Here is a 15190-nt window from a genome sequence, read left to right as displayed (position 1 = left end):
GGAGAAGTGCAATAACAACCTGTGATTCCAACTGGCACCTGATATGGGGGAGAGGGACAGTCAGTCTTGTAGGTATCAAGTATCGAACCTGATGCTGTCTCCAGGTAGACAGTACAGAATTGAGTTGAATTCTCAAGAATTGCATTTTGTGGCAGGGAAGCCTACACACTCACTCATGTTGGACTTGGTCCCAGGAACCCATTCAACTGCCCTTAGCAGTATGTACAAGTTACTGCACTCTAGGTAAAGTCACTGTACCATGGGTGTTAAAGAGTAACCATTTCCAAAGTCAGGAATGTATGAATTGGGCCTCCCAGGAAGAGTGGGTTAAGTCTCAGCACTATGAAGCTATCAGCAGCCACTGCAGCACGAGTTCCATCCCTGGCCAGGGAGCTGACCCACATGGCACAGCAGACCTCTCCTGTCTCGCCTGCTGCTCCCCTTAGCAGTGTATTTCCATCAATCCGCCTGTTCTGCTCCCCACTCTGTCTCTGGTAAATCCTCTGACACACCTCCCCCCCACACCTCTGGCCTACAACCCACCTCTTGTATGCATAAATAAATCTTAAAAAATATATATATATGGGTTTATAACACTTCAAGTTATGATTTTATCTTATTTTGAGACTATGTTTTTCTAGCAAAAATTTAACTTCAATTTTATGATAGATATAGGATTCTCTTGATTTAAAATTTGCCTTTTAATAAACCTCCCTAATATATATATGTGTTATATATATATAACATATATGTTATATATACAACACATACAACATATATAAAATCTATGTTAACATATATAACATATATCAATATAATTAATATAATCAATATAATATTGATATTAATATCAATATATTAATACTAATATCATATATAATTAAAATTATATATTATATATTGAGTTATATATATGTTATATACACACATATTGTGTGTATATATACATATACACACATATTCTATTGAGGATTTTTCCTTTTTTTAAGATTTATTTATTTATGCATACAAGAGCTGGGGTACAGGCCAGAGGTGTGGGGGTGAGAGGACTCGCCAGAGACAGAGTGGGTAACAAAACAGGCATATTGACCAAAATACACTGCTGAGGGGAGCAGTGGGTGAGTCAGGAGAGGTCTACTGTGCCATGTGGGTTGTTCCCTGGCCAGCTGGGGGATCGAACTTGTGCTGTAAAGGCTGCGGACAGCTTCACAGGTTGCGTCTTAACCCCGTGCGCCACCAGGGAGGCCCTCTATTGAGGATGTTCTAGTTTGATGGCTCCATAGGAAAATGTAAGCACTATAATTACTGCATTCTGCTAAGAGAGCATTATATAAGTTATAAATACCACTAACTTGAGGAATTTCCTTTTTACCTGGTATATGGGGATGACTAAAGCTATCAAATATCGAGCCATATAAATAATTTATGAAAGAAGGCAGACCTTAGCATTTACTATGTTCTAGACACTGGGTTAGGTACTTGATGTAGTATAATAAATGTATGTGGTCTTTGTCCTGGCTCCTGGCCCAAAGATCTGGTAAATCCTTGGAATTTCCTGAGTGATAGGAGTATGTTTTGTTATTCATAAAAAGCCCTTTTCTGAGCACACTGAGTCCATGCTAACGAGGTGACTTAAAGTAGTTCCCCTAGACAGCCTAAAGTTGGGTGGGACTGGTCCCCAAAACGATCACATCATTAGTCCCACCTGACCACCTCTGTGAAGGCAAATAGGGGTTGGGGATTGCAGATTAAACTATAAAAACTTATAACTAGATTTGATGAATTTCCTGGGTGGTGAAAGAACACAAATGCTAGGAGGGTGTTGTACTAGAGAGAGAACAGGAGTTCTGAGCCTTTTTCTACATAACTTGTCCTGGGCATCTATTCCATCTGGCTGTTCCTGAATTACTATTTATGATAAACCTGTACTCTAGTAAGGAAATGTTTTCCTGAGCTCTGTGAGTCGCTCTAGTAAACTAATGTAACCTGAGGAGGAAGTCACGGGAACCTCCAATTTATAATCCTGTTGGTCAGAAGCACAGGTGACAACATGGACTTGCAGCTGACATCTGGAGGGGAGGGGTAACCTTAAGGGCACACTGAGCCTGTGGGATCTGATACTAACTCTGGGCAGGTAGTGTCAGAATTGAGATAAATTGTAGGTGACTCCAAAGGTGTCAGGAAAATCTGAGAATTGCTTGGAAAACCCACATATCTGGTGTCAGATTAAAATACTGATGGTAGGGCCTCCCCCGGGGTGGCACAGTGGATTGAGCGCAGCACTGTGAAGCTGTCCACAGCCTCTGCAGCGCGGGTTCAATTCCCAGCCGGAAAGGGAGATTCCCACATGGCGCAGCAGACCTCTCCTGTCTCGCCCGCTGCTCCCCTCAGCAGTGCTTTCAGTCTGTTTGCCTGTTCTGCTCCCCACTCTGTCTCTGGTGAATCCTCTCACCCTCCTGCACCTCAGGCCTGTACCCCAGCTACTGTATAAATAAAAAATCCTTTAAAATAAATAAATAAATAAAATACTGATAGTAGAGGAAGCACTGGAGTGTTTTCCCTTTATACTTGAAAAACATTATTTGATACCAACCACCCTCTAAAAAGCACCCATACAATATTACGGATGGGCACACTGAGGCTCATGGGAGCTACAGATTTCATTCATTCATTCTCTCCTGTTTCAAGCTCTAGAAAACAAATGCTATCTAGAAGCTTATTCAAAGTGATAAGTGCTATCGGGCCTCCCCTGGTGGCGCAGCGGTTGAGCACTGGGCTGCGAGGCTGCCTGCAGCCTCTACAGCGCTGGTTCAATTCCTGGCCACCGCAAGTGTCCCACATGGCGCGACAGACCTCTCCTGCCTCACCCACTGCTCCCCTCAGCAGTGTATTTCTTGGTCAGTCTGCCTGCTCTGTTCCCTGCTCTGGCTCTGGTGAATTCTCTCACCCTCCCGCGCTTCTGACTATAACCAATGCTTGTATAAATAAATAAATAAAAATAAAATGATGTATTTTAAAAAAGCAACAAAGTGTTAAGTGCTATAAAGAAAAATTAACTGAGATAGAGTTAAAATACATTGGGGTAGGAGGGAACAGGAACGGTACAGGTGGCCAGAGAGGTCTCTGATAAGATGGCGCTGAGCCAAGATCTAAAGTGAGAGATGAAACCAGGCAAATATCTGGTAAGGTTTTCTAGCAGCAAGGGTATTAAGTACAAAGTTCCCAAGGCAAGAAGGCTGGTGTGCTGGAGGCCAGCGTGGCTAGAACAGAATAAGCAAAGAGAGATAAAGAGAAGCAGCCCAGGAGGCAGGGGAGCCAGATTGTATGGGGCCTTGTAAAGTACTGCGAGGACTTCAAATTTTAATGAAATGGGAAGCCACGGAAGAGTTTTGAGCCAAGTGTCACTGCTGACTCCAATGGCTATCTTCTTTGAGCCACATTATGTTCTTTAAAAGACTGACACTGAAAGGAAATAAAATGTAGTAACAAAGGGCAGAACTTCACTTCTGAGTTCCACCCTGCTTATCTGATACCTCCCTAGCTTAACAGCTCCCTGCTCCAGATAGGCTGATGTCCTTGCTCTAACCTGTTCCTTCTACAACTTCCTTCCATTTGCAGGAATATTCCAGTGTATGCACCAGAGTCTAGCAGAGTGCCAGGTACTCGATGGGTACATAAATAAATGGACTGATTCAGTTAACCTCACTTTTATATCATAATATTTTCTTTAGGCAAAAGAGATGAATAAATGAATAAGAGCTAGGAGACCTGAACTCTAAGTCAGACTTGACCATGCTAATTAGATGTATGGCACCAGGCAAGTCATTTCATTTTGCTGGGTTATTTTTACACCAATTGTATATGATACTCAAGCTTGACTAACACATTCATTACTTACTATTTGTCACAGTTACTATTTGTGTAGGCTGGTTTTTATTTTTCTCATAAAAGCAGCGATGGAGGACTAAATGAGCTCTTAGCACTACACCACTGCTCGTTCTAAAATTCAGTAATAACGAAGGCCTCTACTCCCAGTGATGCTGTGTAAGCAGGGAGTGTTTCTGGAGGGCAGGGACCATATTCTACTCATTGTATGTGCATAACCAACATACACACACACACACACACGGACCATATTCTACTTATTGTATGTGCATAACCAACACACACACACACACACACACACACACTCCTCCAGAAAATACTTGGTTGAATAGATGATGACAAAAAAAGGTAAATCTTACAAAAAAAGGTCAAGGAAACAACTCATTTTATTGACTGTCTCTATAAAAGAGCACTCTCCTTACAAACTCCAATACTATGACAAAGAGTCAAGTTATTAATTATCTACCAAAATATATTAAATAACTGAGAGGCAAAAAGGATGTTTATAGAATATAAAAATCTATAAATAACCAGCTGTTCTTTGTATAGTCTCAGCTGAGAACTTATTTTCACCTAGACTTTTCTGCACTGTGTTTATTGAGATTACCTGAAGTTATATGTGTGAGGTGAGGGGCTGGGGAAACACAAGGCAGTGGGACATAATAGGGCCGTTTGCTAACTAAGAACTAAACTAACCAATTAATCTAAACTTCTACCAACATTTCCTAAATTCCTGAATATTAAGATATTTTTCTAAAAGTGTCTAGTAAGACTCAGGTACCACACACCCCAAAACTCAAATCATAGGGACAGTAGCGTCTTAGTTTACCGTAACTCAAAGAAGTAGAACTTTCTGTACACTACCCTCCATAGCCACCAACATCAGAGATTTATTAAAAAAAATACTGACTCAATGACCCATCTATTTAACATCTAAGAACTGTATCCTATAATAACCTAAAGACAAAAAGAAACATGATTTTATATATATGCTATTTCCACTTGCGTGTACTTAAATGTCAAAGGGTAAAATGATACTTTTTGCAAGGATTTTTATCAAAGTGGGTTGAATATACAATAAAAAGGTTTTCTAGTCAAATCAGTCAATGAGAAAATTTATTTTCCAAGCATCCTAGTAACCAGGAGTTTTACTTCAAGTTGACTTATTACAATACACTGAATAGAAATAACCGAAATGCTCCATATTCCTGGAGACCAGATGACTAGGCAAAGGAAAAGGCAACTTCAGGTCTCTGTAAGCAATTTTGTTATTCTTAAAACTAGGCCTCAATTTCTCCTATCATTGACCTCTTATTTTTAAGAGCACGTCTTGGTTAAAACTTTTTAAAGACTCGGAAGCAAATCAATTTATTGTACATTACTGCTAACATCCACACTAGGAACTGCTCTAAATTGAGTACTCTTGATGTGCTTTTAGCTGATATCAGCTTTAAGCAGAATTGAACCTCCAAATGAAGCTAAATCCAAATCAAAGTCTAGTCATATAGAAGGCAACCACCATCACTGTAGTTTACTATAACCCAATGAAGTGGGAAAAAGTAATGGGAAAAAATTTCTCTTCATTCGACAGACTCTAATGCTCTAATTCAGTCTATTTAGAAAATACATGTGGGGCCTCCCCTGGTGGCGCAGGCGGTTGAGCGCAGCCCTGTGAAGCTGTCCGCAGCCTCTGCAACACCGGTTCATTCCCAGCCAGCTGGTGAGGGTCCCACATGGTGCGGCAGACCTCTCCTGTCTCGCCCGCCGCTCCCCTCAGCAGTGTATTTCGTCAGTCTGCCTGTCCTGTTCCCCGCTCTGTCTCTGGTGAATCCTCTCACCATCCCGCGCATCTGGCCTATACCCCAGTTCTTGTAGAAATAAATAAATAAATCTTTAAAAAAAAAAAAAAAAAAACATGTGAATTCGGCCTGGTGGTACAGGGGTTAAAGTCTCAGTGCTCCCTGCCAGGGAGCTAACCCACATGGCGCAGCAGACGTCTCCTGTCTCGCCCACTGCTCCCCTCAGCAGTGTATTTCGGTACATCTGCCTGTTCTGCTCCCCACTCTGTCTCTGGTGAATCCTCTCACCCCCATACCTCTGGCCTACACCCTAGTTCTTGCATGCATAAATAAATAAATCTTAAAAAAAAATACATGTGAATTCGGGAAAAAAATTATTTACCCCAAATGACAAAATGATAGCCTATGTGGTGATTATGACAATGAAGTCATCTCAGTGTCTTACTCTGAATATTAGGTTTTTATGTAGCTACATAAAGACCTGACTTTTAGAAAGTAGCCACTGTATTACAATAATGCTCTAAATTAAACTGAAAATGAATACTAAATATCAAAGGTATAAGCTTCCATTTACCATACCAGTGTGTGATGGTTAAGAGCACAGACTCTGAATTAAGACTGCCTATGTGCTGTTCCTGCTTCCACCACATCCTAGCTTCATGGCCTTGAGCAAAAGGCTGTAATCATTTACTGTGCCTCAATTTCCTCACCTAAAAAAATGGGAATAACAAAAGAGCCCTCAAACGGTTGTGAAGATGAAATAAGATGAAGCTAAATTTAGAACAGTACCTGGCACATAAAAGATCTCAATTAAGGATAGCTATTATCAAACTCAAGATCAAGAAAAATGTACTCAGCAATGATGAAATCAATTAAGTACATAGTGAATGCCAACTACATAGCCATTGCTGTGCCAGGCACTATAGTTAAAGAGAAATATGTAATGCATGGTCACTCTATCCCCTAACAGTGATCTCTCTAACAGGAGTGATAAGGTCAAAAGACATGAATTAGTTAAAGAATACAAAAAGCCAAGTAAGTAGTATGGTTACAAATTCAAAGGAAAAGAAATGATAGCTAATATTTCTTAAACACTTTCTATGTTGTAGGCACCATTGTAAGCATTTTACATAAATTACCTCATCTTATCCTCATAATCCTAAATAGATAATAGCCATTTTATAGAGAAGTAAAGCAATGCTTACACAGCTAGTAAGAAGACTTAGGACTTCAGCCCAGGCAGTCTGACTCCTGAGCCTGTGGGTCCAACTACTGACTTACAGCGGGGGCGGGGGGTCTTAGCAAAGAACATCACTGTTAACTACATGTCCACTAGACACCTTCAATCATGCCACGTTAATAAATCCATTTTACAGATGGGTTAACAGACAAAAAGAGGGAGACAGCCTGCCAAGGTTAACAGTATACAAAGAAACTGTGATTCGGTCACAGATCTGCTGATCCTAAAGCCCATGTTCTTTCCAACTTCACTCTTCTTTTTTCTTTTTAAGATTTATTTATTTATTTATACAAGCACTGGGTATAGTCAGAAGCGTGGGAGGGTGAGAGAATTCACCAGAGACAGAGTAGGGAACAGAACAGGCAGACTGACGAAATACACTGCTGAGGGGAGCAGTGGGCGAGACTGGAGAGGTCTGTTGCGCCATGTGGCCGGGGATTGAACCGGTGCTGCAGAGGCTGTGGGCAGCTTCGCAGCCCAGCTGCTCAACCGCTGCGCCACCAGGGGAGGCCCCCAACTTCACTCTTTTCAAAAGTAAAGGAAGACTTAATTAATTACTCAGGGCTTTTACATAACTAGGGAGGTGGGGAGCGGAAAGATATTAAAGAAGAAAAGAATGGGCAAAAACCAGGTTTAGAGATGTTTAGAAAAACAGCCTGCCTATAGCAAAGGGGGAAGGGACTTGAAAAGTGTGGTTCATATAAGTTAGGATGGCAGAGCAAAGGAAAGCAAGGCAATATTAAGACCTGGTAGAGTAGGCAATAGAGCGCCACTACAGGCTCTCGGCATTGAGTGGCATCATGAAAACAGGATTTTAGACACACTGCTGGAGCATTACCAGGAAGATGAGAACGAGAGCAACTACAGAGACACAGAGTGTGCTACTGGTACAGGTGTTGAGATCATGGAGACTTAAGGTAGCAATGAAATAAAAAGCAAGCGGCAAATATGAAAATAATTTTGAAAGAATAACTCACAGGATATCATGATCATCGGTTTTAAGTTCAACAGCTTTACATTTTTTTCAGTAAACAAAATCATATCAACAGATGAGCAACATTAAAGAACAGAAGTGTTGTTCTTTAATCTTTTTAAAGTTAACCTGGAGGCTATTTCCTCTATCTGCTTCAGCAATACTTGCCCAGACCCTTTGTTCCGCAACAGACAGAGTCAAGTATTTCTCCTCTGTACTCCTCACATACTGGTAACAACCTCTTGTACTGGGCAGTCAACCTTAGCTGTACCTATAACCACCCATACAGTGGCCTGCCATATTTCGGGCTGATCTGCTCAGAATCCAAACTCATGTCTATGGTTTATCAGGTGAGAAAAAGAGAACAGATAATCTCTCAAACTTTCAATGGGTACAGTTCCTTTCTTGCAGGGCTATATGAATGTGGTTACATGTCTGTGAAGTGACATTCAGAATTATACTAGCTACCCCGGCCAAGTCTTGGAAAGCTTGGGGCAACAGGCACTAGCCTGATAACTGGGTAGGAGCAATGCCACCCTATCAATTTCAAATTCAATTCTTTATTTTTTAGATTTATTTATTTATGCATACAAGAACTAGGGTATGGCCAGAGTTGTGGGGGGTGGTGGTAATAGGATTTACCAGAGACAGGGTGGGGAGCAGAACAGGCGGTTCTTCTGAAATACACTGCTGAGGGCAGCAGCAGGCAAGTCAGGAGATGTCTGCTGCACCTTGTGGGTCACAAGGGATCCCTGGCCAGGGATCGAACTTGTGTTGCAGTGGCTGCGGTCAGCTTCACAGTGCTGCATCTTAACTCCTTGTGCCACCACCAGGGAGGCCCCAAATTCTCAATTCTTCACCAAACAATGCCAAGGGATGAACTCCAACTCCCATTGCCTAGGGTCATAGGATGTGGTAGGTACCACACAGAACAAAAAGAAAGAAGGATGAAGAGTTCTAAGATGGTAGAAAAACCTCAATCATTCAAATCTATTAAGCATCAAGACACACATACATATATATATATAATAAAATCCCTGGGTACCTCCCTGACCTCTTTTTTTTTTTTTTTTAAGATTTATTTTTATGCATACAAGAGCTGGGGTATAGGCCAGAGGTGCGGGGGTGGGTGAGGTGGTGAGAGGATTCACCAGAGACAGAGCGGGGAACAGAACAGGCAGAAAGACTGAAATACACTGCTGAGGGGAGCAGCGGGCGAGACAGGAGAGTTCTGCTGCTCCATGTGGGTTGCTCCCTGGCCAGGGATAGAACTCGTGCTGCAGTGGCTGTGGTTAGCTTCATCAGTTGCGTCTTAACCCCTTGCGCCACCAGGGAGGCCCCCTCTTTTCCTACTATGCTCTCCACTGCAACTCAGCCATACTATTCTCCTTGCTAATCTTTGAACACACCAAGGTCTTTGCTCTTGCGAGTCCTTCTGCCTACAATGCCTTCTCCCAGAGACTTACCCAACTTCCCCTTGGGTCATTAAGGCATCTACCAAATATCACCTCTTCAGGGAGGCCTTCCTTGACCAACTGACCTACTAAATAAAGCACACCACCTTCTTTCTCTCCTCAGTCTCTGTCCCTTTTCCCCGTTTTATTTTTCTTCATAGCACTTAATACTTGACATTAGTTATACATGTGTATGTACGCATATGTGTGCAATACATATACATATACATACACAAAGACAAATATAATCACACTCTCAGGGCAGGAATTTTGTCTGTCTTGTTTATCATTCTATCCCCAGCATGTAATAGGTACTCAAAGAATTTTTGTTGAAGAGTGAATGAATGAATCTACCATATGCTTGGGACTTAAATAAGTACTAGAAACATAAAAATCAGTAAGTTATGTCTCCCTGCTTGAAAGGAACTAACAGTCTAGAAGGGGAAGAAACACTACAAGAAGAGAATGCTCCGCAGCTTCATGTATTCCTATAAGAAAGTAAAAAAAAAAAAAAATTTGTAATTTGAAATGTTAAATGTTTCAAAAATGTAATGTTAATTAAAAATTGGAGAAAGGCTAATTGGTGGTGACATGAGACAGACCTACTTTCAAATTCAGGTACTGCCACTTGGTTGCAGGGTAATTATTTAACCTTTTTCAGTCTGTTCCTAACCCCCAAAATGGAAATTCTATAATAAATTCACAGAAGTAAGATAATGTATGTAAAGCATTTTCCATATGGTCAGCACAAAGTAAGCATACTAGCTAACATTTAGCTAGTAATGTTAGTGGTTGACTTCAATGATCGCTGAGTTCAATGCCCAATCAACAGCTAAATTTTAACAATTCTATCACCAAAGAACCTTTCTATGCATTCCTTCTTCTTTTTTTTAAAAAAGATTTATTTATTTATTTTTAAAGATTTATTTATTTATGCACACAAGAGCTGGGGTACAGGCCAGACATAGGGGGGTGAGAGGATTCACCAGAGACAGAGTGGGGAGCAGAATAGGCAGACTGACTGAAATACACCGCAGCAGGCGAGGGGGGAGGGGGGAGCAGCGGGCGAGACAGGAGAGGTCTGCCTCGCCATGTGGGTTGCTCCCTGGCTGGCCGGGGATGGAACTCGTGCTGTGGATTGCTTCACAGTACGGTGCTTAACCCCTTGAGCCACCAGGGAAGCCCTAAAGATTTATTTTATTTATTGCTGCATACAGGAACTGGGGTATAGGCCAGAGGTATGGGGGTGAGAGGATTCACATGCAGAACAGGCAGATCTATTGAAATACACTGCTGAGGGAAGCAGTGGGCAAGGCAAGAGAAGGTCTGCTGTGTCAAGTGGGGATCGAACTCAAGCCACAGTGGCTGGCAATAGCTGAGACTTTAACCCCTGCCCCACCAGGGAGGCCACCTATTCATTCCTTCCTTTATTTCACAGTCCTCAACTGGTGTCTCCAATTCCAGTCTCTTCCTTCCAACTTAATCTATATATTCCTGAAGAATTCAATCCAAGCCCTTTTAGCTTAGTAGTAAAAGTCCTTCATGTGCAGGTCCCAACTTACCTTTCCAATCCTACTTTGCACTACTTTCTGCAGTCTACCACTCTAGTTAAATTGACTTACTCTACTTTTCTATATACAGCTCATGCTTTCCTACTACTAAGCCTTATACTCAAGCAAATACATGTAGAATGAATATTTCACAAATAGGTATTAATATTAGATTTAGCCTCAACAAGAAACTTTTGGTCTTGAACCAGAATTTTCTGATCTAACTAGTATAACACTTCCCTCACAAAAGGTAATTGGAATACAAAGTATTATGCTTTCTAATGAGTGGCCATATATATATTTTTTAATTTCTGGATTTCAACAGGTTTCATAGTCTTCTTTCCACTTCCAAATCATGGTCTCAATCCCTTCCCATCAGAAACTTCATCTCTTAGGCAGCAGCTCCCCCCGCCTGTGCCTATGCAGGTGCTTCTCTTCACCAACCTTCTCCCTTTGCAAAGCAGCAGAGGCAGCTCTCCTCCCAGGGCTGCCGCCTGTGACTATGCAGGCTTCTCTTTTAACAAACCTGTCCCTTTGGGGGGGGGCAGCTCTTTCTACATGCTTATGTCTGTGCAGGTGTCTTTTACTCTTCTCTCTCTTTTTATAATAAACCTGTCCTTTGGATATTAAAAAAAGAAAAAGAAACATTCAACTCTTAAATTCTACATTTTGATAAATTGTTCTTTAAAAGATAGGACATTCAGGGCCAATTAGTTCTCCCTATTGACAGAGTAAGACAAAGGTTACAAAAACAATAATAACAACAATGAAGATCACCATTCCTTGGTGCTGGGAAAACTGGGTCGCTACATGCAAAAGAATGAAGCTTGACCACTACCTCACACCATACACAAAAATCAACTCAAAATGGATTAAAGAACTAGACATAAGACCTGAAACCATAAAATATATAGAAGGAAATATAGGCGAAACACTACGTGATCTGCACATCAAAGACATCTTTACAGACACATCACCCAAAGCAGTGATAGTGAAGGCAAAGATAAACAGCTGGGACTACATCAAATTAAAGAGCTTCTGCACAGCAAAAGAGACAATAACAAAAACAAAGAGAAACCCCACTGACTGGGAGAACATTTTTGCACCCAACACTAATGATAAAGGACTGATCACAAAAATCTGCAAAGAGCTGATGAGACTCAACAACAACAAAGAAAATAATCCAGTCAAAAAATGGGCAGAAGAGCTAAAAAGAAACTTCTCTGAAGAGGAAATGCAAATGGCCAACAGGCATATGAAAAAATGTTCAACATCACTTGCCATCAGGGAAATGCAAATCAAAACTACCATGAGATACCATCTTACACCAGTGAGAATGGCACATATTAAAAAAACTAGCAACAACAAATGCTGGTGAGGGTGTGGAGAAAAAGGAACTCTTCTGCACTGTTGGTGGGAGTGCAAACTGGTCCAACCACTGTGGAGAGCTGTGTGGAGATTTCTGGACCTACTAAACATAGAGCTTCCATATGATCCAGCAATTCCACTCCTAGGTATTTACCCAAAGGACACAGAAACATCAATTCCAAAGAACACCTGCACCCCTATGTTTATAGCAGCACTGTTTACAATAGCTAAGCTTTGGAAACAACCCAAATGCCCAAAAATAGATGACTGGATCAAGAAGATGTGGTACATATACACCATGGAATATTACTCAGCATTCAAAAAAGATAAACACATGCAATTTGCAGCAACATGGATGGCGCTGGAAGGGATCATGCTCAGCGAAATAAGCCAAAAAGAAAAAGAAAAGTACCGGATGGTCTCACTCATAGCAGGAATCTAGAAAACTTAAATAAGGGACCAGGAAAATGAATAACTATAAGAAAGTGAAAATCAAAATCAACAAAAAACTATGAACCAGAGACACTTTTAGGGGGGCGGGGGCGGGAGGGGAGGGATTGGGGTCAGAATGGGGGGGCTGCAATTGTATGGGGAATATAACAATAAAATTTATAAAAAAAAAAAAAAAGATCACCATTCTTTCCAAGTAAAGTTGCTGCAGGGGACCTAAAAGATGATTTTCAGGCACAAAGACCAAACAGTATTTGACTCACGCTACAACAGTCTCACTCAAACCCTAGTGGTAGAAAAGGAGTTTTAAACCAAGACATTTTGAAATCCACCACCAGCTTTACCATGTCTTACTTGTTAAGTGATTGTGGCCAAGTCCCTGAGCTTCTCTCTATGTATCAGTTTCGTTCAAAAGAGTAGCTAAATAAGGAAGGAAAACAAAAGTCTCACGGTCTAAAAACCAAAAGTATATGCAAATCTTGAGCTACAACAGACAAAATAAGGTCAGTGGAGATGTTTTCGGTTAATTCTTGTTATTTAAACAGAAGTCATCTCAGCCCTCAAACAGCAGTCATCGTATCTGATTTCCAGTGTCACTACAGAAAGAACTGTGTATTAAGTCACCCAAACACACACACTCTCCACTTCCCTTAATTGAAAGTTGCTGATTGCCAAGGAACCAGAGACTCAGCAGAATGTACACCTAAAGCCAGAGTCAGTAAACAGCTCCCAATCGGCCGAAGAGGCAAGAGAGGCGGGTGGGAGGAAGGATGACAGGAAAAACCCGGCTGACCACTGCGCCAAGTCAACTCACTCGTTGCTCTCGAAGTGACACACACCCCCTCCCACTCCCACCCGAGGATGCCAGGTCGGGGCATCTGGCCCCATCTCCGAGGACAGAACTCCTCAGAAGACAGCTTCAGCTGGGGCTCCGGATTCTCAGGAACCCCGGGCCTGACAGGTTCGGGGATGGCAGTCGCCGCCCCCGGAGTGCAGAGCCCAAGACAGCTTCAGGGCTGGCCTTGGCCGAGTTCCTGGCCGGGCTCCGCAGCCCGGAGTCTCCCCCAGGCCTGCCCTCGGGACGGCCCTGGCCCCTCACCCGCGCCCCCGCCCCCCAATTCGGTGCCCAGCTCACTGGCTTGGCTGATCCGCTGGATGTTGCCGCTGCATGTCTGGATGATGCTGTTGAAGTCCCGGAGCTGGGGCCCGGCGGGCCCGGGGTTGCGGTACATGTCTAAAGGGCCGTAGGACATGACCAGGAGCTGAGACGGACGAGCCCTGCACCGCGCTCGGGCCGGAAGCAGCCGCCAGACCGGACCCGCAGGCTGACCGGGAACCGGGAAGAGAAAGGGCGGGGCCGGGGCCGCGGCTGCGTGCGCACTAACCCCACCCGCCCGCAGCGCGCACGCGCCGCCCGTCCCGCCCCGCCCCGCCCGCAGTGCGCAGGCGCCGCTGGAGCTGGCACCGGGGACAGTCGCTTGGATACGGGACGCCCCAGGGCGTGGGGATACGGGCGGGGCGATGACGTCATGGTTGGGGGCTGGGGTGGGATGTGCTGGGTGCCGGAGTGGTTTCTCTCCAGAGCACGGTAACCGGCGAGAAATTTCGATTAGCATAGAACGGTACCGACCATCTCAGCCCTGACATTCCTATTCTGTTCAATTCTGAAAACTCAGGCTCAACTATCAGCAGCCCTGGAATTCCGATCCCTACCACCCGCCCCCATTGAAATTCCTCTCTCTGCTTCCATCCTCTAGGGCTTTGGTCGTATTTGCAGAGCACTTTTATGGTTTACAAATCACTTACATTTCTCCCTACATCCTTCTTCTCAACCAAACAATAAAATGATAGTAATATTCAGCACATTCTTTGTGTTCATCCTCACAGCAATTCACTTGTTCGTAAGCTCACGGCCAAGGACAATTTCTGACTCTATTTTTATCTTCAGAACAATCGATTTGTAAAATGTTGAGGTAACTCGGCAAAGAATGCGTTATTGTTTTCCCTTTTACAGATGAAAAAAGTAAGGCCATAGAGGTTAATTTGCTTTTCTGAGATTTGACAGCAAAATTACATACACTGAACTAATTCCACAGTCTTATTACTTCCCTAAAACAAATTCTCATATTCCCAAATGCATTGTCCATCTAAATCCCGCCCAAATAACCTCTTTAACTATATTCCAAACCAGGATTTCTTAGATAACTAGACTTGAAAATGATTTCCTTTATAACTTGGGTGGATGATCTCAGTTCCCATAAAAAGACATTTAGTGAGCTTATGGTAAATGGAGAGACAGAGGTAGGACTTAAGAGGAGATCAAAATGGGGAGTACAGAGGGGAACTGGCAGTGCTTGTTTCCGGTGTTCTCACTCTACCCCACCCAGTCTACTTTGCAATCTCTGGGGAATGGCAAAGAGGAAGTTGCTTGCCTATTTGGGAAGGAACTACAAGTGGGTGAATGAACCCCG

The 15190-nt window shown here is 42.8% G+C and overlaps 1 protein-coding gene across 1 annotated transcript in view; it reads right to left on the bottom strand.

Moving 5' to 3' along the window:
• Nucleotides 1-13972, bottom strand: part of STX12 (syntaxin 12) — a gene marked incomplete at both ends in the record, with an annotated part of 30673 nt that extends 16701 nt beyond the window's left edge. The window contains one exon of the mRNA XM_084242881.1: nucleotides 13855-13972. Within this exon, the coding sequence (XP_084099007.1) occupies nucleotides 13855-13972 (118 nt within the window). The remainder of the gene's footprint in view (nucleotides 1-13854) is intronic.
• Between the last annotated feature and the right edge of the window lie 1218 nt (nucleotides 13973-15190).

Source organism: Talpa europaea (assembly GCF_964194135.1).
Source record: "Talpa europaea genome assembly, chromosome: 9".
NCBI lineage: Eukaryota > Metazoa > Chordata > Mammalia > Eulipotyphla > Talpidae > Talpa > Talpa europaea.
The sequence above is the reverse complement of the archived record's forward strand: the minus strand, read 5'-3'. Positions and strand labels throughout refer to the sequence as shown.